The sequence below is a fragment of the Bombus bifarius genome, unplaced genomic scaffold (assembly GCF_011952205.1).
Source record: "Bombus bifarius isolate JDL3187 unplaced genomic scaffold, Bbif_JDL3187 scf7180000008297, whole genome shotgun sequence".
Lineage (NCBI taxonomy): Eukaryota > Metazoa > Arthropoda > Insecta > Hymenoptera > Apidae > Bombus > Bombus bifarius.
In genome coordinates this window covers 51,142-74,382 of record NW_022884576.1, presented here as the reverse complement: position 1 = coordinate 74,382, position 23,241 = coordinate 51,142, and the positions used below count along the sequence as shown (strand labels likewise).

Genomic DNA, 23,241 nt, shown 5'->3' with positions numbered 1-23,241 from the left:
CATTGTTGTTATGCAATAGAGAAGATATTTACTAGTACAAATAGGATTATTACAGAATTTGACAAGTAACCGTGGCAATTAGATACTCGAGATGCTAATGGCAATGATCTTAGGCTCAATAACGAATCCACGGTCAACGGGATAGCAAATGTGCTTTCTTCCAAAATCCAAGTCGAACTGAACTCACTGGTCCACAATTCAAGTGTAACTCAAGTTACTCATCTTACTTGCCCACAGTACAAGTAGAAGTCAATTAACTTCCCCAGTCCAAGTGGAACTGCATTTATATACTCTTCTCCGTACCTAATCACATTTGTACCAATAATTGAGTGAAGGTTCGTCAAACGTCCAAAATTCCAACCTTAACCCGACATATATTGTAATATGATAAAGTAGTTTAAACTAGAGGTCGGTTGAAATGAAAAAAAACCGTGTACGTCGTCCTTCTGTGGTTCGTTTACATTCAAGAGCGCCTATGTGACTAAAGTCACCTAGTTCTTACATAGGTATGAGAAAAACAATAGACAACGTTAGATCAGAAGGATGGTTTCGTGTTTCAAGATGGGACGACCGAAAGGTCAGAGTGTGCGAGTCGAAAAGTGTGTGTGTTTCGAGAGTCAGAGCTAATCGAATCGTCGAAGAGTAGAGTCGTTAGAATTAATCAAGACACCGAAGAGTAGAATCGAGAGAATTGGTCGAGAGAGAGAGGGAGAGAGAGAGAGACAGAGAGAGTGAGTGTTAGATTCGTTGCGACGAGAGTGGCTAAATAACTGTAAAGTTATTTGATATAGATAGGAGTATTGCATTTAGTTTCCGTTAAACAAACATCGTTTCTGCCCAATTTGTATTTGTATATTCAATTTAATATTAATAAATTATAAGCAATCGGGGAAAAAATGTATATCTTTATTTTCCGATATTACAATATAATAAATGTATCTAACACACAACATATAAAAATTAAAAATTTTTAGGCAATGAAACGCAATGTACATGTTCTTGCTACGTGCAACCAAATGTCTACATATATTTTTCAAATAATTCTTCGTTCACTTCAAGCGCTCTAACGTAAACATCTATTCGATTCTCAGTCACTGCTGGTTGCTATGATATAAATTTAAAACTCTCCTTCTTGCGACTTTTATGAAAGTACACGCGGTGTCAGTGGTTTGGTTTTTAGTAGAGGCAGTTTGAAGCAGTTGTTAAACTGTCGCGATAAAGACGAGTTTTAAGCTCTTATTACACAAATTTTCTCGAAGTTTTCACAAATAACGGATGGTGGAGGAAATCGTAAACTCTCGAAGCGTACCTCGACAGAAGTTTCTTTGCTTTATTGCTCTTCGCGAGGTTCCTGCAGTAAAATACGGAAATATCAAGGAGAACTGATCAGCTGTTCGTTAAACATAGTATAACGAATCTTCTTCGATCAAGATCTCTGTTCGTCAGCTGTAGTAAATCGCTTACTGGTCGAGAATAGTCTGAAAGAGGTCATGGGAAATGAAATCTGTGCTCGGATGAAAATTTACTGGAACTGATATTAATTATTGTCGTTGAAGGATCGAAACGTGCCCTGAAGGAGTTAATAGAATAATCTTATTGAAACGTTCAAAGTTAAAAGTACAAAATGTAATTACTGAGAAGAATGGACTGTTTGAAATCATGGTTTATTATTACTCATTTAGTTTTTCTCATACTTATTTAGTTCAGAGAACATCGAGGTAATGAGAATGAAGATATGACCAGCTTGTAACTCTGATATAAAATTAATTCTCATCCTCTAAAGCTAATTTCATATTTCATATTGGAAAAAATATTTATGTAGAGTGTTGCTTTTTTATCAGAATTCTAATATCTGAATAGTTCATCGGAAGATTTATGCACGTGAAAAACGAAATCGTTCATTTTTTCAAGAGAAGTGTCGTACAGAATGGACAATGTCTTTTATAATCATAGTTTTTAAAACCTTAAAATTTTCCACTTATAAACTACCTTTATATAGACTGAATCATATAAAGATATCGGCACAATCTTTTAAAAAAGTAAACGTACATAAGATAATAGATAAGAGGTAACAGAGTATAGTATAAAATTGAGGATTGTTCCTGGAAACTTAAAAATCTTTCACTCTCATTTTTTTAAATATATATCGGTCTACCAATTCTGTATGTTATTTATATAATTGTCATAGAACCTAATAACGTTTATTTGAAACGTTTTTCCTATCCTGTATGGTTAAAAAGTTATAGCGAAGGATGTTTTACTAAAAAAAAATCTTCTGTTTTGGAAGTGAAACGACAAATATTAAAAGAACATAATCAGTTTTGAAAATTACTTTATTATATGTTCAAAGTGTAAACCAATCAGTTACAAGCATCTCTCTATTCCTTCGAACAATATTATTGAACAAATGTATAATAATAACACTTATTTATCAACTGGGAAGAAAATAAGGATTGTCCCAAAATAAATCACAAGTAGAAGAAAGCGTAAGAACATCAGCTCAGTTGACGTACAATGTAGTACCGTGAAGAATCCCGTAGACGCTTCAAAAGAAGACGAACGGTGGTAAAAAACGTGAAAAAGGAAAAGTGACAATATGTTCTTTCCACATCGTGAGAAGTCACGTAAACTTAAATGCGATGCTCTCTTCAACATTATAAACGGGACTCACGTTTTCAGGATGAAAGGAGCTGAAAGCCGCCGCGAAAGAGCTCTTTTTCGTCAGAAATCCTTCCGCTTTTAGGAGACGAAGAAGAAGTAGCCGCCTGTCCCCGTTCGATTGTACGCAATCGCGAACACAACAGATGTTTATGCTCTTTCGAAAGAGGACCTGTGTGACCCTCTTCTTGTTATATGAACTACGCTTTTTATTCCAAATTCCTGTAGTTTTATAAAGAAGATACCACATTTTGCAATATTAGGCTAGTTCATGAATTTATATAGTTTTTATTTCTTATTAAATGCAAATCATAATATTTGGACTTACTTATAACTTCTTCTTTTATTTAACTAAATCAAAGATTAATTTGCTTGTTAAAATGGTCTACCATCAAATTACTTAAACATTTTTCGTACTCGTCATTCCGTGAATTGTCTTCCGAGAGCTATTCCTAGAGCAATAAAAAATTCGAAGTAATGATTTCCTTTTGCTGAGAGGATTCTTTTTGCTTTTAATGAAGAACGATCGCTACCGGTAGCTGCTCTATTGTTCATGATACTTAACTCTCAATTAGTACTCTTCGATTATTGGTGATCTATAAGAATTTGGATTAAGTAACTTTATTTTACTTTATATTTTGTGTTCTATGTGATAAAATCTATCAAAGGCATTTATCGCGTAAAATGCAGAATAGGAAAATCAATATTAAACCCCCTAGGAAAATTCTCTTTTAACCCTAATCAATCAACCAAATACCACAAACCCAGCTTAAATCTAATTCTAACTTTTATACTTGTAAATTTAACGATTAGTGCCTAACAAAATACAAAAAATTCCAATTTGAAGAGTCCCTTTTTGTTTCTGAAAATCACAATTTACCACCATAAAATCTCAATGTTATGTGTCACAAAATTCCTCCTGAATCCTCGGTTTCACCAACTGTAACAACAAATCTTTTCTTCCTAAAAATAATCAAACAAATCTTAGTAGATTAATGCCTAACAAAATCCAAAAAGTCCAATTTAAAGAGTCCCTTTTTGTTCCTGAAAATCAAAATTTACCACCATAAAATCACAATCCTATGTGTCACAAAATTCCTCCTGAATCCTCGGTCTCACCAACTGTAACAACAAATCCTTTCTTCCTAAAAATAATCAAACAAATCTTAGTAGATTAGTGCCTAACAAAATACAAAAAATTCCAATTTAAAGAGTCCCTTTTTGTTTCTGAAAATCACAATTTACCACCATAAAATCTCAATCTTATGTGTCACAAAATTCCTCCTGAATCCTCGGTTTCACCAACCGTAAGAACAAATCTTTTCTTCCTAAAAATAATCAAACAAATCCTTATTGCTCTTAAACGTAGCCATAAATATCAATGAATTTAAAAAAAGCAATCCAACAAAAGCAAACAAAGAATTATCCATTCCTCATTTCACGAGCCATAATCTATTGCAACAGAACCTTCACTTCACGAACCACAATCTATTGCAACAGAATCTTCACTTCACGAACCACAATCTATTGCAGCAGAATCTTCACTTCACGAACCACAAGGATTCTAAGCACTTGATCCCTTGAAGCATACAACGGATCCTTTCTGCGATATAATCAGACCAAGTTTTCCTAAAAACCCCGTTCATCTTTTCTCCTGAAATCCAAAATGCTTCAGAAGTTGAATCGTGTCTCAGACTACGTACACTGTCGGTTTGCTAACGCAGATTAACCAGCAGCTAGGATGATTGTATACGTGGATGTAAGGTTGATGCGCGGTCGGTCGTTAACGGCACTGTCGACGACGTGGATTGCATGAAAATGGAAACGTTCCCTAATGTGACACAACCACGCCGGCATTCAGAAACTGAAAAGAACGCTCGCGAGAGAGAGAGAGAGAGAGAGTGAGAGCGAGAGGAGGGAGAGAGAGGGAGGAAGAGAGAGGCAGAACAAGAAAAAAGCTAGGAGAGATGGTCTGAGAGAAGAGGAAAAGGGAAGCAGCGTTATCGTGCTACCCACTTTTTCCTCCATTTGCAAGCCTTATCCCGACTACGGTTGTTCGGGATCATTGACTGTTCGTGACTATGCTGGCTTGCTTCTAATGCTTCCTGACCCGGTCCTCGTCCATAAGAACACTGCTCTACTCGGACGGGCATAATAAGGTGCTCGCCGAGAAGATGGACGATCTACTGGCACGATAGATAACTCGATGAACCTCTCTCTGTGTACGATCTGTTGAAAAAAATGCTCGTGAAATATTTGAAACGAGTGGGAAATGAATTTTAATAAAGAACATTGGCTAAGTTGGCGAGGAATAGTTTTGTATCATGTCGTGCACAAAGTATTGTTAGATTCCATAAAGATATTTCAATCCTAAAAGTAATTTTATAAATGCACTATTTTCAGACGCATTTTAAAAACGATACGCGGCCCATATATGACACAAAGAATTGTTTTCAATTCTAAATATAGAGTTGTTTTAACGCATCGGGATTTATTTATAATTTTTCACACAAATATTATATATTTAACGGTATATTTTGGATAGTAAAGGTGTGTCGGGTGCAGCACAAAAAGTTGTTTCAATAGCAGATCTACCAGTTCGTAATCTTTCACAGAAATTTTATAGATATTCATACAACAATATATATTTGGAAATTTAAAGGAGCTTTTGCGAAATATGTATCTGGACAAAAATTTCTCTTTCTTCTTTCATTATATATTTTTTCACGTACTTCTTATTCGCATCCTTTTGATACAAATTTTATATTTTATTCTTTAACAGTTTTAGTATTATACAGTATAGATAATAATGGTTTATAATACTCGATTAATATGCGTCAATATGTATGCAGAATTACAGACTCAGGTTTGAATTCGTGTAATGTTAGATTAAGCAGTAGTAATTATATTTAATAATGAAGTAATCATTAGATTGTACATCAGATTAAAAGTTCTGTCAAAATCTCGCTCCTTCTCGCAATCCTATTCTCAATACTCAATTTTCAATCAATATCCTTCCCCAAGCATTTATTCTCTATACACATTTACTCTTCTTTCCCATTTCCCATCTCTATCTGCTTCCATATTTCCAATTTTTTAAAATCAGAGAATAATCATTCGTGCATTATCCCTATATTCCTAAACACTATTCATTCACTCGACTAAATTCTATCACTGACATAAAATTATATTATTTTTCGAACGAAGCTGTACTTGGTGGAAACATAATAAGGTCTCATTAAGGCTTTGAAAAATTCGACGATTACCAGTTCTGAAGTATCATTTTCCTATATCAATTTCCATCGAATATACGTTTATTGAAGCACAATTATGCGTACTTGTAAGAGAATGTTTACTGACGATTGATCGCATTTCACCAGATCTTAATTAATTTTCAACGTTTCGCCAGTGTATAGTTGAATCTCGTCTAGCAACGAGAGAGAGCATTTTCAACATTAAACAAAAGGAAGCCACGAGCGATCCCCGACGAATAACCGTGCATCATCTTAATGACTGCTCGTCGCGTGGCTGTAAGCTGTATACATGTAAGTTCCGAAACGAGACAATAGAGAATGGTTTGGTCTCCTCTATAATTTGCCGGATGTCAAATGCCGTAGCCTCGTAATTGTTCAAAGCTCCTAAGCTAATTTCTGCAATTAGGGAATTAGACCCATTTCGCTTCGAGTCGAGTGCACACCACATAAGAAAATTAATTATCGGCCGACAGAAAACCAGACAGAAACACGCGAATTATACCTTCAAAAGGATTCTGATTGTAAATTAAATTATTTATAAATATGCGAATTAAGTCTTGCATTACGATTGCATTAGTTATTCAAGTGTTGCTACGTTCTATGCAACAGGATTATTTAAATTCTGAAGGATAGTGGTGGATATTCGAGACTGACTAGATTAATGAATCAGAGGTTGTTTTTTCTTTATTTTTGACGGTTAATCTGATCTCACCGTTCAATCGATAGCTATTCATGTCTCAATGCAATTTCAGAGCTTGTCATTACGAAGGGGCTGAATGTATTCTGGCATATGCAGTCTTTGCAAAAGTAAAATGTTTTTATTTGGAACGTTGAAATTATTTCCATTTTCTCTCTCAAACATTGAATTACTCGTCATTCGTATCATACATATATATAACCAGGATTTAACTTACCATCGTTAATCTTTCCGAACTCTTAATATCTTCAACAATTTTTTTTAAAAACAGATCTCTATCAGGAAAATTCAATCCACGTTGATTTATGTATCTAGTATAAATTTATGCATATAAAATTGTAAATTATCTTAATTTTATGTATCCATTCATTTTGATGTTAAAAAAATTTCATAATCGAACGACAAATGAATCAAAACAAAATATAAGCATTAGTTAACTGAACTCGATTAACGAGATAGTTCGGAATATCTGCGTCTACAAACATCACGTATAAGAACAAAATACTTACTACCATCCAAACCTAATGTTTCACCTTTCTACAATACAACTCAATAAACCAACACGTGCACTTAATCTACGTTTAATCTCTACTCGATAATCAATTAACTACAGATCCGTTATTGTCAACTTTAAGCTTGAGCCTCGTACGTTTATTCAGCTTATTTATGATTTATTTGAATATTTAGAATTTAAGTTAACGCATTTTTTAATGAAGATGCTGGGAAAAGATAATTCTTTAAAATTTCCAGGATTTTTCATTTTTTAATAAAACTGAGAACGTACAATGAGATTAAAGTAAAATATTAATCGGGCATTGTGCAATGGGATTCACTTGAAATTTCTCGAATTGTTGTAAATACACGACAAAGCGATTCAAGCAAACTCATTACATTCATGGATCAAATTTTTCCCTTTGAAAGAATTTATTAATAAATAAAATCATCGGCGGTTGTGCGTTTCATCGAAAATAACCGACAATTTAATATTATAATAATGTCACTTCGGATCCGAGAGCATGTGTTACTGTGCTGTTAATACATAATGTTACGTTACAGAGAAATTCCCTTTATGTTCTTCCGAAAAATGAACAGTATTAATATTCCTTTGATGAAAATTTTAATAGTTGGAAAATATCTTTCTTTCGAAAAATCCTACGAAGCGTATCCTTTCCTTATGCCTCACAAAGTAGAATTTAAGAACTTATGAACAAGGGAAAGATAATAATTCCGTTCTGAAATGGAAGATTAGTATTATACGACCTGTACGCGAGTCATCAGAAATGTTAACAATTCCATTGAACCTTTAATCGTTAAAGAAATAAAGCGAATCAACATAGAAATCGAAACGTTAGAACGTCCAAATTTAATTGTTGTTCGATATCCCAGAATATAAAGCATCATTTAAACAGTTCAATAATTGAAAAACTATCCTCCAAAATCATTTATCAAAATCTCAATATTCCAAACTCTAGACAGATAACTGGCCCCAAAGCAATCACCAACGTTTTCTACTGAACATTTCATAAAACTTCCATATTTCATTCATTGTTTATTCAAAGATTAAACTTGTACATCACGTACACCATAAGAAAAGGTGAACCGTGAAATATACTGTTTAGACCGTTCCTCATACTTGTCGGGTCAGTTTTTTTCGGGAGCACGAGGAAATCACCTAAACATCGTGTCATATGGATGTGCTTTAAGTTCGAATCGATTCTTTTAACTATTAAAGGTCAAAGTATAAAATAGTATGCAACAGATGCGTAAAAGCAATGTTATTGATGAAAAATGAATTTGGAAGTGGAATACGGTTATGGAAATTCAAAGTTATTGAAATCTGTGGAAGGAATGAAAGTTTGAATATTTAAATATTTGGAAGTTTGATAATTTGAAAGTATGAAGATATAAAAATTGGAAGATTTGAAAAATTTTTAAATAAAATAAAATGCATTAGTACAACGCTGACCTTAATGGGTCTTCAAAGAAGAAGAAAAAGAAGATCTAAAAAAAGATTGAATATTAGATTACAGTTCATCTTTCTGTATATTCTACACGACTAACGAAAGGAACTGGCAGTTTGTCATTTCACGTCCAGAGGGTGGTGTCCGTTATTAACAGACACGTCTGTAGTGCCACAACTTAATCTACTAATTTCTCTTTCTTAGCTGACGCCATGGGGCAAATGAAAGAGTCGGCAAAGCAAAGATTACGCGGATCTAATTAAAATACGCCACCGGGTCCCGATAATTTGAGTCTCTGTGATTCACATTTCGCTTAATTAAAACCGTGACAATTTTGCTTCAAGGGTTTACTTTGAAAATTATTAATTATAAAAAGGCTGCCAGTCTACCGACTGGTTACCAATTGTTATTTTAGAGTATTTTATTTTTATCTTTTGTTCCTCAACAGTATTTAAAAATTATAATGTAGGAGTTTGTTTATTGCCTGTGGTTGATGGAAGTGGATTGTCCAGAGTTCGTTGGCGTTTACACGCGGTGTGCAGACTAATAAAGGACAACTAGAGGGACTACTCCATATTGAAGACTAAAATTATATATTTTCAATATTTCATTTTCATGAATGTTGACTAACTAACGAAAGACGAATGATTACGAGTGACAATGAGTAATGATCGAAAAATGACGATCAATAGACGAGTAACAACAAGTAACTTATTTCTAAAGGCGAACAACCCTCAGTTACCTCCTTGCAGTGTGTGCGTAGCGTAATATGTCGCTTGAGCGAGAGTAAAGGAGCTGATCTCTGGTAGACGGCGGTGATGCGACGACTTGGCAACAGGGCGATCTCGACAGTACAAGCTCGACATTACGAAGTACCGGGAACCGATAGGCTCGATATAGACGATTTAGATACAGATATCTTTTGGTGTGTGATTTTTATGATACTTTGCTAACACGGAATCGAACAATCAGGCCGGCCAGCCATAGAAATGTGCTGAATAACAAACTAAAACTACACGACACTTCGCTGTATCATAACGTAAAGCTATTGCATTTCCTAACAGAATTCTAAAAAAAGAAATGTTAAACGTTCTCTGTCTCTAAAGAAGTGTTTGATTTTCCAATTTGAAACGGAAGCATGAAATAATCTTCTGGCAATATGATATCTCAGTTACATAACTAACATATGTATCTTTATACACACACTATTATATATGTATTGCTTAATTTCATTTATGTATATGTATGAACTAAATTATCAAGGCGTAGAATTTATATAATATTTCTATTTGTAATAAACTTCTAATATTGTTACGACCGTTCGCGGAGAGACGCGATCGCGAGGAAATTCTGATTCTGATAGTCGATGCCGCGAACCAGTCGTTCCCCTGTTTCGATTAGGATAATAACAGAGGTAGTTCAAATGATTGTAACACTGAATTAACAGGGTTAATACAAGCTTCTATTTTTAGCAATATTTAAAATTATAATCAACACGTTACAAATGATTTTACCATGATACAACTAGTTTATTATTATAATTCGACTCGACTTTATAATATTTCTCGACGTATTTGTTTGACTAAACGACCTTGAGTTTATTTCTCTGAACCTCTCGATGCATTCGGTTTGACTCCTCGTATGACACTGCCCTTCGATTTTGTCCTTTGTCTTCTCTTGGAGACGACCCCCACCACGCTCGGGCCTCGCGACCGTTCGCGTCTATGATCACGTATGCCACCTTGTTTGTGTAGGTAAAATAACAAACCGAAGGCGAATCGATGTTTTTTCGAACTCGCTGCTTGACAACATTGTGTATATCTCGCCGGTCATATAAGACGGAGACTGTTAGGAACACGACCTATAGTAAGCCTCGGGGCGTAACAAATATTCTATTTACAATAACTCTAGCTTCATATAATATCTAACCTCTAACTTTACTAATTGCGTCAATTATCGGTGCACAAAAATTACACCTACGTAACTTTCATCAGCAAATCGACAAATACGTAAAGAAAAGAGAAAAAGGAAATCCTGTCAGGAATCTAAGAATATTCCATTCTGTTTCAATGAATACAGTAATCTAAATTTGAGTTTCTAAAGAGGTCTCCAGAGGCGATCTTTCTCGACTTTTACCAGAAGGATTCTCCGATATTCGATAAAATCGATAGGGACAGCAGGAAGCGAGGAAATCGCATCTTTTTGCGGTACGGTTTCGAGATCGAGGAGTTACGAGACTAGGAAGTGACCAATAGTAAATTCCGCTGCATGATTCCGAAACGAGGCGAGGGTTTCGTCTCCAGGAAGTGTGACCACATATGAGGCGAAACGGCCCTTCTGACCTATGACCTTCCGTTTTGCCCCCCCGCTGCCCGTCGTTCTGACAAGTTTATCACCGGCCCGTGTATGGTAGACCGCCCACATCCAGCGTTCCTTTTGTCTGTATCAAAAAAAAAAAAAAAAAAAAAAAAACAAGGAAAGAGGCAAATGATGGAAAAACAGGATAGAGAGACCCTCTTTCTTTGTTTCAAAGGAAATTGAGAAAAATTAAATGTGTAGAGATATTTTTATAAGACCATAAGGATGTCAAAGGAAATATAATGTAGAGAACGCAAGTTTAAGACATGCAACTTTTTCATAGATTGCTGTATTACATTTTACTATATTATAAACACTACCTAACAATTTGTAGTTGACTTTACAGTTTCATATACATTTGCATCTTATTTATAATGGCAACTTGTAATTTATATAATATCTGTTCAAATATAAACATTATTTAGGATGCAAACACTGAAGCCAGTATTTACTGCAGACATGCAGAAGAACTGTGTTTACATGAAACATAAAAGAGAAAGAGTTCTTAAAAAGCTAACATACACTTTATAGAACAACCTCTATTTTTAATAATTTCTGCATATCTGCGATCAATTACTTTGATATACTATTTTATTGAAGTACTTCCCCCGTTTCAATGTTATGTATAAGTATTGTTCAAATTTGTTGGTAATTGTTGAACAACGTTTCTCTAATTTTCATTGAAACCGTAATCCGTAGATCAACAAAATACACACATTTTGCGCTAATATGAAAGGACAAGACTTTATCTATATGCTTCGTAAGAAATCTTTGAAATGCTCAAAGATTCATTCTGTAGTAAGCCTATGAAGAATTACGAATTGACCAGTTTGATAAATTTTTATACGTTGTAAATATTCGATATATAAATATATTAATCGCTGATTGTTTGATCCTGCGCTCGAAGAAAATCACACATAAAGAATGATCGAACTAAAATAAAAGTAAACGTTCTCGCCGCGGTAACAAGAGTCGACAAACTAGCGCGAAGTAAAACTCGACAGCTGCGAGGCAACGGCACGGCGGACAAACAACAAACTGCTCGTAATGCCGGAAAAGTGAAGTAAAACTCGTGAGTGGTGCACGTACCCGGAGAATGGCAAAGAAACTGCAACCGGGGTTTGAAACTTTCCGAATAAAGCAAAACGTGGATATACTTGAAGGACGACGAAACGTCTCGAGGGGGGATAAAACAGCAGGGAGAACAAGGTGAAACTCGTGTGTATCATCGCGTAGAAGTTAACCAAATGACCTTACATGGGATAGAGACACCAGGAGGTAATGCTTAATGAAAACGACACGCTGAGGTTATCAGTCAGGAATTAAAGTGTATGTGTTTAGAAAATTGAAACATGTAATTTCAGACGTTTTGAGGTACATAAGAAGCTCTTTAGCTAGAGAACCGTTTTATTATTATTAATGAAATTTTATAAGCTATGAGCCACAAATTACTAGTACTAATGAAGGTTGATGTATGAAATTAACAATTTATTATAACAAACAGTAAATCAAATGAAATTTTTATTAGATTAAAGCTGCGTGATTATACCGTTATTATAATCCATTATTTTAGCAAGAGGTATTTTAGTTGTACATTTTGTTATTTCTGGTATCGTAACAAATTTTATTCATATTCATGCAAGAGATATTTTCCTTTCATTTTCTTAAGCTTTAGAAAATGCGTGCAATGTGTCTCTTTTGTTTTCAAATTATCGTTTAAATATACGTAATTACATTACAGCGTTTTAGTTCATGAGAATTTCGTATCATCTTTCTGGAGATACGAGGACGGAATAGGTTTCTCATGCAATGAATATGAAAATAAAATTACATTCTTTTCGTGTATTATATATTTTCCAAGTTACGTATTACAAACTCTAATTCTATAATGATGATAATATTGTGGAAATGAATTACAGAAAACAGTGCGTGCATACACATCACATATGATCCTAGATCCGATTAGATCAGTCGATGTCACCGCTTAACGCTTCATTTGCCTCTCTATATCGTTCCTAGCAAATACATACAGATAGTATCAAATCATGGATACACATAGATTGCAATGTACGAGCAAACTCTAAAAACTAACCGGACGATCGCGATGGCCGACCGCAAACACAAGAGCTAGCAATTGGAATTCCCGGCTGCTGGCCAGGAAGTGGTCAATAGGAAGTTCTGCTACGTGCACTCGCGTCTACGAAGCCGCGGAACGGCCAGGAAACGTATCCGAGTGAGTTGAATCGAAACAATTGAGCCGCAAATACATTGTGCGCCGTGAATCCTCGTTGTCCATTGATTAGAGAGGCATTCATCGTGGCTAATTGCCACGAATCGACAGAACCACCCGGCTCGTGTTTTCCGCGTCTTCGAAGCGCAACTCTCTATGCGGAAAGATGAATCGGTGGAATGCAAATATCCTCACCGTCAATCCTATTATTATTTTCATCGGTATGCTTGTTTCGATCCTCGCAACCGCAACCGGTATATTCTCACCTCCGGAAGAGGTTTATTGAAAATCAAAACAATTTCAACAGGAATTTCACCAAATTTCTGAAATTTATAATTTCATGATATCCGCGTTAATTACTACGCTGCAACTTACTACTGTTTCATGATTTATTAGTCTATTGATTACCGTATGAATGGTGGGGCTATCTACTAAATTATCTGCGGTGTGTGTATAACTTTGTTCGAAATGCGTACATTTTATTGTCATTGACTATCGCATCTCTTTTTTTTTTTTTTGTTCTTTTTTTAACGTGGGTAAAACCTCCATTGGCGCCCTCCTCTGAGGAGAGGACGCAGGATAGTACCGAATTCCTAGATTAAAACCCTCATGATAGCCATCCTGAGCGCACGTGGAGAGGTTAGGGGTTCCTGGAACGGCGAAAGCATTCATCACGGGCCCCCTCGCGCTTAACTCCTCCGTGCGTGAGCGGGAAGGGGAGTGATACCCACCATCAACCCCGCTCACAAACTACGACGCGCTGTGAGGCCATTTCACGCCGCGCCCGTCCCCGGTGCTGTCGTACAATACCTGGTACCCCAACCAGGCGGCTGGTCATCGGATCTAACCTAACCCTAACCTAATCCCGTGGAAAGAATGTGACAGGTGGTAATATATATATATGTTGGGTTCACATTATGATTACGGTTAGGGGCCTGAAACGAACCTTCATTTGGATTAGACATTATTGTTATGCAATAGAGGAGATATTTACTAGTGCAAATATGATTATTACAGAATTTGACAAATAACCGTGGTAATTAGACACTCGAGAAGCTAATGACAATGACCCTAGGTTCAATGACGAATCCGCGGTCAACGAGATAATAGAATGCTCTTTCTTCCAAAATCCAAGTTTTATCCAACTTCCTTGTCTACGATACAAGTATTACTGAACTACCTCTTTGTTAAAAAATAGAATATCCACCGAGCGTAAAGACGCTATGTAGCTCGCTAATGCGACTTCACGAGAGATGACTTTCCGTCGCGATAATGCTGCAGAGGAGAACTATGATGGGGTGTGTTTAAGTACACGAGATCATTGGATTCGTGGAGAGATGCCTTCGTTCGGAAAGTTAACGTTGCTGTTAATTGGTCAATTTTCATGTTGGTGGTTAGAGAAGGATGCTAGCCGCCCTTGAGGGAAAGTTGCTAGCGGGAAGCGTCGTTCGTGAGAAAAATAGATTTCCCCTATCTTCGCGTAGTTGGGACAAAGATTGTTTGTCTGTTTGAAGGATTTTAGTTAACTAAATCTTAAGATTTATATGGGTCCTCAGGCAAGCTGAATATGTACTGTGGAGATGCGTCGACATCTAGTAATCATCTTACCCGAAGAATAGGGTCTGCGTGTGGCGAGCCACGGGACAGAAACCGTTGGAATGTTTACTGTTGCGTGCGGCTAGAACTATTTCTTCTGAGCAGAGCTATAGAATTACTCCATACCTCTGTTAGGCAAAAACGTTCATCCCTTGACTGCCGTTACGTTCGGCGACTGATTGTTGCCTCGAGCCCAAGCTCATTATCACGAATCTCGAACAATTACAATCGAATTGAATGACGACAATTGCTTAATTACGGCTATGGTAGAATCTAGATTAAAGTGTTAAGGGATTTTCTCAAAATTCCAAAGGGAAGGCTCCGGTGTCCTTTCATCTCTGACATATATGTACATGTAACATTCCCGAGTTAACATTCGGTTTAGGGGGGTGTAACGAATCTTCATTTGGATTATCGTTGTTGTACAATAGAGATCATATTTACTGGTATAAATATGGTTTTTATAGAATTTGACAAATAACCGTGGTGATTCGAAATGTTAATGATAATGATCTTACGGTCAACGGGGAAAACTCTTTGTTCAATAGAATATATTTTGAAACACAAAGTGACGTTCGCTGGGACGCTCGGTATATACTGCTCGTAAAAACGATGTGAAAAACTCTCCAAGGAGATCGCACGAATAAAAGACTGACGAAAACATTCCTCTCCTTACGATCGCGTTCGTTTGTTGTGTATTGGTCGGGGGATACCGACAAAATTCCAATCGCCGTTGCTAGGCAGCCCCGCGTAGCGGCAATATTGTTTCTGCCCGGAGTTTGATTATTAATACAACGTGTGTCCCATAATATTGACACTTCTGAGGCAAAACCACACGTGGCTTGATTTGTCCTCGAGTCGTGTGCCGCTACAACTATATTTTTTTAAGGAGAACTATACAACTACTCCATACCTCTGTTAGGTAGCCACGGTCACGGGAGGAACGTGTACCTGACAAGGTATGCAATAATTATATACTTCTCCTTAAAAACAGTGAGAAGAATATATGAGGGCAGTTCCACTTGGACTGCAAGTGAGTTCATTCAGATAAGTTTTACCGTTGACCGTGGATTCGTTATCGAACCTGAATTCATTGTCATCAACAACTCGACCATCCGATCGCCGCTATTACTTGTAGCCTCTTGTAATAATCACATTTGTACCAATAAATATCAGCTATAACCGCGATGGTAAATTCGAGTGAAGGTTCGTCAAACGCCCAAAATTCCAACCTTAACCTGACATATATATACAAAGTATACCACGCGACTGAACCAATGTAGCTTCGTAAACATTAGACATATAGCTCTAAAGCGATAAAAGATAGAAAAATATAATATTTCACTAGACACAATTAGATAGCTTCGAATAGTGAGTGCATAACTTGGATCATCTTGATGATTTTAGTAAATTAACAAAATACAAGTTTTACATTATGGATCTTTTTGTGATTTTGTAATTTTTTATCAAATAGAAAAATCAGATAATTTACAACCTGTAAAATTTATTTGAAAACATTAATTCGTTTTATTAGAGTAATTAACTAATAGAGTAGTATGTATTTACTAATACTAGTACGTGATTAGAAATCACCTAGTGAACAGTATAGCACTATGCACGTAAAAGATTGATTATTTCAGAAAACATTTTAACTTTAATTTTATAAAAATATCTATCTGTATAGCTCTTTTTAAACGAGTAAATTTTACGAGTCTCGTAAAACGTGTAATGACAATACCACAAAACCATATGACTTGCATCAGTTATGTAGAACACTCTAGAGACAAGTTGAAAACAGCGAAACAGCAGTTGGTTTTATTACTTTGAATTAAAGCTGTCGGATGAAATTGAAAGGGTTAAAAGGGGTAGAGGATCGAAGTGACAGATTTAAAAAGGAACGAGCTGGAAGAGAAAGGATCAATGGGCTGGAAAAGGGGGCGTTCAACCCTAAGACGAGGGAAAGAAGGAGGTTGCACGTGGAACACCAAAGGAAAACGAGAGAAGCGTGAGATGCAGAAACTAAAATGGAAGAGGATCGTTGGGCAAAGTGGGGTAGAACAAATATAAATCGAACAGATAAATCTCAAACTCCGAAGACAGACGGAGATGGGTGAAAATTGAAAGATCAAAGTGGTCGGCCAATGAAACGTTGGTAGAAAGAATTCCAGAGAGAAACTCGAAGATGGTATGTTGAGAACGCGCGAGAGGAATCGAAGTTGGTTCTGATGAAATGGTGTAGAGACACGTTAGATGCGTGAAGGTACTGAAATGAAAAATTCCAGACAGAAAACGAAATGAAGAACGATACCGTGTTCAATGGAAAGAAATCTAATGTAAACCGAAGTCAAACATAAAATGACTATGTGAGATCTCGTTCATTCGTCTGGAACTAATTTTTAAAACACCTTCAAACAACTTGATATATATATTGTATAATCGAATAAACGTTTAAATATCTGTGTATGATGAAAGTGACAAGAAATCTTCAATGAGATATAGATAATAAAAAAGTGGACTGAAAAGGATCTTCATCTAACAGATTCAATTGAAATAATTTTACATAATTTGAATGGAAAAATATTTATCACACTTGAATGCGCATCAAACGATCTTAAAATGATTTTGAATAGCTTTGAGTACTCTTTAAACGATCCTCAAACAATTGTTGATTAATCTTATTATATTGACTCGTCCGGAAAGTCCATTCAGATTTATATTTCCATTCGATATACTTTTATTGAATTATATAGATCATTTTATTCTACAACCTTTGTCTTGATTCCATTCTTCCAGGATTTTCGGCGAAAAACTTTACAATATGATCTTTTATTTCGATCAAATTCCTTAAAAATCGGAACGAACTTTCTGGGCGACCTAATGATACGATATGCCCTTTGATTAACATTGAAATGACTTTAAATAACCATTAAGCGACACTGAATAGTTTTAAGCCGGCTCTCGCACTTTGGCATTCACCTCAAAGAACGCGGATGGTCAAGAAAGCACGTTTTCTATTAAACACTCTTTGCAAACCGAAAGAACTTGAATGATTGACAATCATGAGGTAGCTTCGAAAACTCCGCGATCTGGTTGGCTACTTCTCTATCCGGAACTCTCGGTTCCCGGATATCCGGAGATTAAGTTCCATTTCAATCTGCCGCTGAAATTCCTTTCCCGCCGGGAGTCTCGTCCATCCCCATTATTATGAATTAAGCATTTCCGTGAATCGTAATGCGCATCGTGGAATATAGCATTTTCTCGTAAATACCTCCGGACTAGCAGCTCCTTGATTATATATCCCGAATAAACCGGAGGAAGGTAATAAAAGTCTCATATTTTTCATAAAAACAAAACTCTGATACAATGTAGATGGCTAAAATTGGTACGTGAATGATGATTCGGTCTCGATAATTTTCTTCGACTCGTGCTGTTGCACAAGGTGATTCTCTCGATAATTGAGTCCATGAATTAATCAATAATCACATTGGAACGACAATATGTATTGATATGTACTATCTGTCATCCATAGATTGCCTTTTTCAATATGTGCTTAAACGCGGTCTAATCATCGAAGAGACTGGTAGTATCTCCATATGTGTAAACTGATCAACGGCAATGCCCTTGTGTAAAATAGCGACATTAAGAGAATCCTTGATAATCGATCTCCATATAGTACGAAAGAAAATAGGTACATAAATGCGTCCTCGTTCGAAAAGAAAACACGAACTCATCTTTACTGCTAAAAATAATTAACTACGTAACGGATTCAACTAGAAGAAAATTCTCGATAAACCATCCTTTTCTGTATTACACTCTAATGTTCAAGTCTAATAACACAAGAACTTCGGCTTCGATACGGAAATGTAAGTTGTCGCAGAGTTGCACGCGGCATTCCCCGTTGAACGATCGAGACCAAGAAGAAAGGCCAAACAAGTAACAAAGCGAGAGAGATAGAGAAAGCTCAGATAGGCTCGTGATGCGAGATCCATTAATAAGAAGCGCCTAATTTCATGAAAGCCCGGAGCTTCGAACTATTATCCAGGAAACGTAACTTGGTCGAGGAGCGATTAAACGGCCGCCACCAAAATATGTCAAGCTGCGGCGGGCTGTGTCTGACAGAAAACCTATAGACGGGGAACAACCATTAATGAAATGACAAATGTGTTCTTGTCGACGGCACGAGCAGGCACGCGCTCGCACGAGCACTCTCGCGTGCACCAGCCAACGTTTTACAATCTCTGCCGTTGGTTACGCGAAAGAATAAAATATATTCAACCGCGTGATTTACGCGAGTCCATGATATCGCAGCTTTCCGCGACGAAGAGCCGAGTCGATTGATCGTTCTCGCGACACCAGGCGTCGTTGGGAATTCGTATGGACGACTTGGCGATCGATAGGCTTCGATAACGCCGACGAACCAATGATACTTGTAGATTTATAGCATGATATTGCAAGGTTCAACGCGATGAAAACGTTTCGCCACGAGATTTTTTACGGAAGATCTTTGATATTGATTAATTTATCGACAACCTTGTGAAACCGACAGAAGCATTAGCTGTTGAGGACTCTCGTGACGTTATTATAGTCGCTGATAATGGATAATTTCTTCCGGCGTTTCAACAGGTATAATGGAAAATTTTAAATGAAAGACTCGCGTGAATCATGAGCAAGAGCCATTTTTCATACAGTAGCTCACGAAAGTTTTCAGCGATTATAAAAACTTTTTATGAAGGTATTATATGTGTTATACGAATTAGTCTGAAATTTCATTAGCATTGTAGCGAGACGCGACTATCATCATTATATTGGACAAATTTTTAAATAATCAGATAATGTATATATAGAAGTTACGAGATATTTATTCAGTAAGTATAAATGTTTGTACAGATCACTAAAATATTTGATCAATGAATTATCATTATGTTAGTATGTCACAGTATTAATTCTGTGTTTGAGACCACTACTTGTGTGTTACACGCTCAGAAACAGTAATAGGGTACACAAAACATCCTACATGCCACTGCTATCGAAACAATAACCAGATAGTAACGGAATAGCCGCCTCTGATATACACCCGACGGCAACTTCTCCAGAGGGATTAAAACCTCAGTATAAGAATCCTCCCAAATCAGCGCTTAATACCTTTTTGTTATAACACTCTGAACCGTTACTCTGTTGCATTCGTACAATAAATTTTACTACTATATCTAAAGTTCAATTCTTTACTTTATTTGTGAAACGTTCGAAGTGCAACGCGAGATCACCGGTGATTTGTCAATTTCGTGATTTTGTGTGTCATATACTATGCAATTATTTTTTACTAAGTATATGTTTACAATAAATGTCCTGTATCTTTTATATATACTTCTGAATCGAATTCAAATTTTATCAACATAATCTCGATACGATCACGATGAGTCATGTTTCAATCGTAGTGTCGTAGCGACACTATAAACACACACAAAGAACACGGTACAAAAAACAATTCTCTTTCCAACGGTTTCTTCGTTATATAGCATAGCATTGCTAAAAAACTGTTTATGAGAGATCGACGAAACATAAACAAGGTCGCGATAAAGCGTAACTGCCGACAGGCCTAATGAGCCATCGATATCCCTATGGTCCTTCTCCAAATACTCGGTAGAAGGCGTACATGGCGACGGTTACGAATAGGTGCGTAGTGGGGATGTCGAAATATAACAAAGGAAGAAAGTGGACTAGCAGTTCATTTGTCAGTAAGGAATCGTTAGCAGGAGTCGCGAGTCGCGAGTCGGGAGTCGCCGCTGCCGAATCAAACGCCGAGTATTCGTTTGGCACGTTTTACGTCCTACGCCTTACTGTGTTAATCAAATTTTTAAAAGTTTCGTATAACACGTATAATATATTTATAATATGTGTATAACAGTGACCAAAGAATTGAACTAGATCGTAGAAGATGAACAGGTCGATGTGACGACTGAGAAAACTGTGGTTTTAGTTTTCTATCTCTTCTCGATAGGAAAGAAAATAAGAGGAAAAGGCAAGTTAACTAAAGAGTACATTAAGTTCATTCCACGAGACTATCGCTCGCGTGTGTGTAACTGGAACGAACGAGCAAAATGCAGTCACCAGCGTTACTTAATTCAATTTCTTTTCTCTTTTGGTTCCAGGGGAGTTACCAGCCGCGGTGCACGACGGTAACGGAGTCTCCAGGGCGTTCCTCAACCTGTGGCTAATTCACTTAACGATGAGTTACGTTTTTTCCAGATGACAATACTAAGGTGAGTCAATTATCACTGAAACGATCCCGTTGAAACCTTACCGTGCATCGTTCTGATCCTTGTATAACGATAGTTAGGAGTTTTGAAGCTTTAATGCTCGACGTTAAAGGTTAAGATTTTTAAACTAACGTATATAAAGCTCAAACGTTAAGATTCTTAAAGCTTTTGAGGTTAGTGTAAAAAATTAATAGTATTTCTGTATCTTTGATTCATGATCATTGATTGGTCTAACTTTCTTTTTGTAATTAAATTACAAGGTTTTAAAAAAATTATCCATTTGCAATATTCTGAAAAGAGTGTGGTAACTTGTCTCTTCGATTTTTAGTTCATTTTTACGTACATTTCCTTGATGAATAATGTACCATATAAAATCGACGAATAATATATCATACATCATATAAAAGTAATACTTCAATTTTCTTGTCGAATGTAACAAAGTCTGCACATAATTTCTTTTGAATCACTTCTTATCCGCAATTACTACATGCATAATAAGTTAGACAACAAGAGCTTTTGATATTAAAGGCTTAAACATTGAAGACTTTAAACTTTTATGACAGCTTTATGACTCGAGCCTTAAAAGCTCGAGTTTCGAAGCTTATACTAGGGACACTAATCTAACCTCTCTTATCACATAAATACATTATCAAACCACCTAATCCGGCGAAACGATCGTAAAACGGCCTGAACAAGTCCTGGAGTATCGATTGGCTCGAAAAGCGAAACGCTTACCATGGAAGGTGGGCTACGATTCCAATTTGAACCTTCGTCGTGTCGTTTCACGGAAACTAGAAGAAAGATCTAACCCTAGATTCTCTCTTTTCACTATAGAGATCCGATGATACGGTCTTGTTTTGAATCCGCGCGAATGTTTCTATGGAAGCTGCATAGTAACAGCCTCTGCAATTGTATAAAACCGTCTTTGCCAATCATGGTTATTACGACGATCGTATTATCACGTTCCTCGTCGTTTATGCGATTGCTACCGAGAAGTTTGTCTATTCGCATATTTACTAATGCTCCAGCGTGTCGTTGAAATCGTTCGACAAACCCAGCCAATAGCGATTCTAGAATTGTCGTGTCTCTTGACTTCTCGATATTCGTATCCTTCGTTCGTTATTTTTAGTCTAATAGAAGTCTTTTGTGTGTCTCCGCTTTTTTCACCAACTGTTTTATTTCTTGTAGTTTCTTTTTTGCCACTGGTGTATGGCTACTCTGTTTTTGCAGGCTCTGCTCGCTCCTTTTTTTTCATTTCCTTCTTTTCACGAAATGAGTAGGTTTGTTTGCGATTGGGAGCCGTTTGGTAGCATTCCACCAAGGCTTTCTTCCTTCATTTCTGTCAACTTTCCTCCACCTTGCTCGCTTTCTCTGTCCTTTATTTTCCCTTTGGTTTTTTTGTCCGGTGCGCTTTTCCTGGTCCTGGGATTTAGTGCTCCCTTCGTAACTCTCTGTTTCCGTTTCTTCACTTTGCTCTCTTTTTATCTCATTCCAAATCTTTCCTCTTTTTACTCATTCTATCCCGTCATTCCCACTTTCCTCTGTTTTATGATCTTCCTTTTCGGTTTGTCTGTTCCTTCTGTTCCATGCGCCGCTTGCTCTTTATCTTTAACACGTCGGATTTTCCGCTTTGTTCTTCTTTAAATTTCCTCCCGACGCAACATCCAGCTATGATTCCTCTTCATTTTGGTTTTCTTTTTCCTTCGCCGATCGTTTTGTTTCGTTTCGCTCGCGTTTTGATTCAATTTCTACTTCACGAAGTTCCCTGTATCAAAGTATTTTCTTTTCTGCCGAACTCTTTACATCAGCCTGCCTCTTTTTTCCTTAGCCACGTCATTTATTTCTTCTTTTTTCGCTGGATGTTTCCGCAATCCGAGTTGCAGACGAGTTTTTAGATGCGCAACTCGATAGTTCATCGGGTCGAAAGAAAGTTGCGTCAAGTTTCCCTAGCTAAATCTGCCTCAATTTCCAGGGGTTTCACGTGAAAATATCTGTATGTTCATGGTTTAACGAGAAACAAATTGATCGATTTCCACATGATTCGTGTCGCCTAACCGATTAATCAGGTTCTTTATATCGAAACTCTTGTAAATTAATAACTGATGAAGTATAATAATTTTGGTTGGTTAGATCAAATTACACACAGATAACTAAATTATATCATACTTACATTAGCAAACATTAGAATTGATTTAATTAAAATTGTTTCTTTTTTAAATATCTGTTTTCT

The 23,241-nt window shown here is 36.5% G+C and overlaps 1 protein-coding gene across 1 annotated transcript in view; it reads left to right on the top strand.

Moving 5' to 3' along the window:
* The window catches only part of LOC117212447, a 401,448-nt gene that overhangs the window by 362,238 nt on the left and 15,969 nt on the right, over window positions 1-23,241 (top strand). The window contains exon 10 of the mRNA XM_033457305.1: window positions 20,904-21,014. Coding sequence (XP_033313196.1) covers window positions 20,904-21,004 — 101 coding nt within the window. The 3' untranslated portion in view covers window positions 21,005-21,014. The remainder of the gene's footprint in view (window positions 1-20,903; window positions 21,015-23,241) is intronic.